This window comes from Rhizopus delemar, genomic scaffold (genome assembly GCF_000149305.1).
Source record: "Rhizopus delemar RA 99-880 supercont3.2 genomic scaffold, whole genome shotgun sequence".
Taxonomy (NCBI): domain Eukaryota; kingdom Fungi; phylum Mucoromycota; class Mucoromycetes; order Mucorales; family Rhizopodaceae; genus Rhizopus; species Rhizopus delemar.
Window position 1 is genome coordinate 173317 of NW_027137828.1, and position 2194 is coordinate 175510.

The 2194-nt window shown below is 31.1% G+C and overlaps 1 protein-coding gene across 1 annotated transcript; it reads left to right on the forward strand.

Moving 5' to 3' along the window:
• Positions 1-514: 514 nt before the first annotated feature.
• Positions 515-1667, forward strand: RO3G_02284 (uncharacterized protein; the record flags this gene model as incomplete). The annotated part of the gene is made up of 4 exons (XM_067656875.1): positions 515-624; positions 674-774; positions 948-1114; positions 1170-1667. The coding sequence occupies 4 exons, from the start codon at positions 515-517 to the stop codon at positions 1665-1667; spliced, it is 876 nt and encodes a 291-aa protein (XP_067512976.1).
• Positions 1668-2194: the final 527 nt, after the last annotated feature.

A 2194-nucleotide genomic window follows, 5' to 3' on the forward strand; every position in this document is an offset into this window, starting at 1 on the left:
GTATATGATAGATGGATTAATAAGACTATAAACTTATCCTTTATTTTTGCAGTGACATATCTTATCTTCGTAAATAGTTTAAATAAAACTTAATTAACAATTCTAATTATAATAGAGAGATGCTCTATTTGGATTTGTATCTCTTCATTTTTAGCTTATAGCATTTACAGAGGTGATAGATTTAAATGCTTGAGATTAAAATCAATTCTTTCTGGTGAATTAAAGTCAATTATTACAATAATGCTAATATTAGTCATTATGCTACAGTTCATGTGGGGTAATAGATGACACATTGACAGTCAACCTTATACTTACAAATTTGATAGATATTTTAATGACATATCTAAAATATAATGAAGGATACTTTAATTATAATGGACATATTATATCAAAACCTTTCATCTTATGGACCCCTACTCATCAACAGAAAGCAGAAGTACTGTATTTAATTATTAATATATGTGTATTAATATATGCTTAGGCTTTTGATTATGTTCAATGTGTTACTTTCTCAATGGAAGCCGGCATGTTTTTATTATTACAATCATTCTGGAATTATCTATCAAACACAGTAGCTAAAAAGACATTTATGAGCTCATTTGAATTTAGAATTTATATTTTAGGGTAAATAATAATTGTAATTTATATTCAAACTAAAATAAACTATGAATAGTGCGCTTGCAAGTATTGCTTTATTTCCTATTCTTCAATGGGTATTTAGAAATGATCCTACTAAAAGAGAGGCTATTCCGCAGTTGGTATTTTCAATTGAAGGTAATTTTTTTCTGAACTGCACCGAGACTGTGTAACTCACATGTAGACAGTATTTATTGTTGCATGTCTTGGTATTCGTACTCATTTCAGATTCAAAAGATTGATTTCATTAACACAAAGAGCAAATGCTAGTAATCAAAAGGGCATCATTGTCAAGCTATCTTATTTCAAAGACATGAACAAATTGACAATCATCATCTTGTATTGCTACAGTATCGGCTTTATTATTCTTTGTGTTGACGGTTTAACAACCAATCAAATTATTAACCAAAACAAGTTTGCCATTGATGTGCTTATTGCTAATACAAATGTGTGTACTGTTTATCTTTTAATCCTTCTTGTAAGTTACTCTTAAATATGTCTACAAAAAAAAAGGATTTAACATTTTGCAATAGATTTCTATTTTTCATCCTCGTCCTCAGTATTCTAAACCTGCTGAAATATCGAGTCACAATAACACAAGTCAAAAGCAACCTCAGTCAAAAAAGACAACCGAGTTCTCAGAGGATAATCTTCACGGTCGTCCAACTCCAATCAATTATCATCAAACTTTTTCAAGTGAGACGTTGAATAGCCCAGGAGCGTTTGCCCATAGCATGTCAATTGAGGATCCTTACTCAAGCCAACCCGTCATGTTTTCTATGATAGACCTTCCTTCAAAGCCATCTCAAATGCCCTTGAATTCTTCTTCTGGTTACAGCTTTGGAGATAACATGAGGATGAGTACAGGGTCACCTACAGCACAAGTAACAGGAAACTATATGGAAAAGAAAATATGGGAAGAGAGTGATGTTTACAGTCAGCCTATAACCAACTCCTCTCAAACTCCTTTAAACAAAGATGATATCTCTCGTGATTGGCTCTGGCAGTCTCCCGATAGACGCAATATGTAATTCATCTAATTTACCAAAAAGTACTTTTGTTTTTTTTAGCTCTTATATTCCTTTAAAAACACATAATATTATCATTAAACTTTGATGTAAAAAGCACACGTGCATTTTCACAAATCAAGATGCATCCTGGATGAAATGGTTGCTTAGGTTACGTTTCTTCTATCATTTTTTTTAATGTGTGAAATAAGCATGATTCATTATATTTTATATGATTAAATAATTAATTTTTTTATATTAATTTATAGAAAATTGACTGCGAATAGAATGGATGTACTGATACAAGCCAAGACCACTTTTGAATCTAGACTCATTAACATTACTCTTTAAGCTGAGGGTTCAAACAAACATTTCATCTGTGACGAAGAAAAGCGCAATATTATGGACATTTGATGTACTTTCTGCAGAAGAATAACACAAAAATCCGTGCGCATTTTCAAAAGCGGCGACTTAAAACCAACTGCATAATCACTGAATATGATTTTCTTTAGTAAACTTCAAAAGTAAAGGAGATTTTAAAGCATTACAAA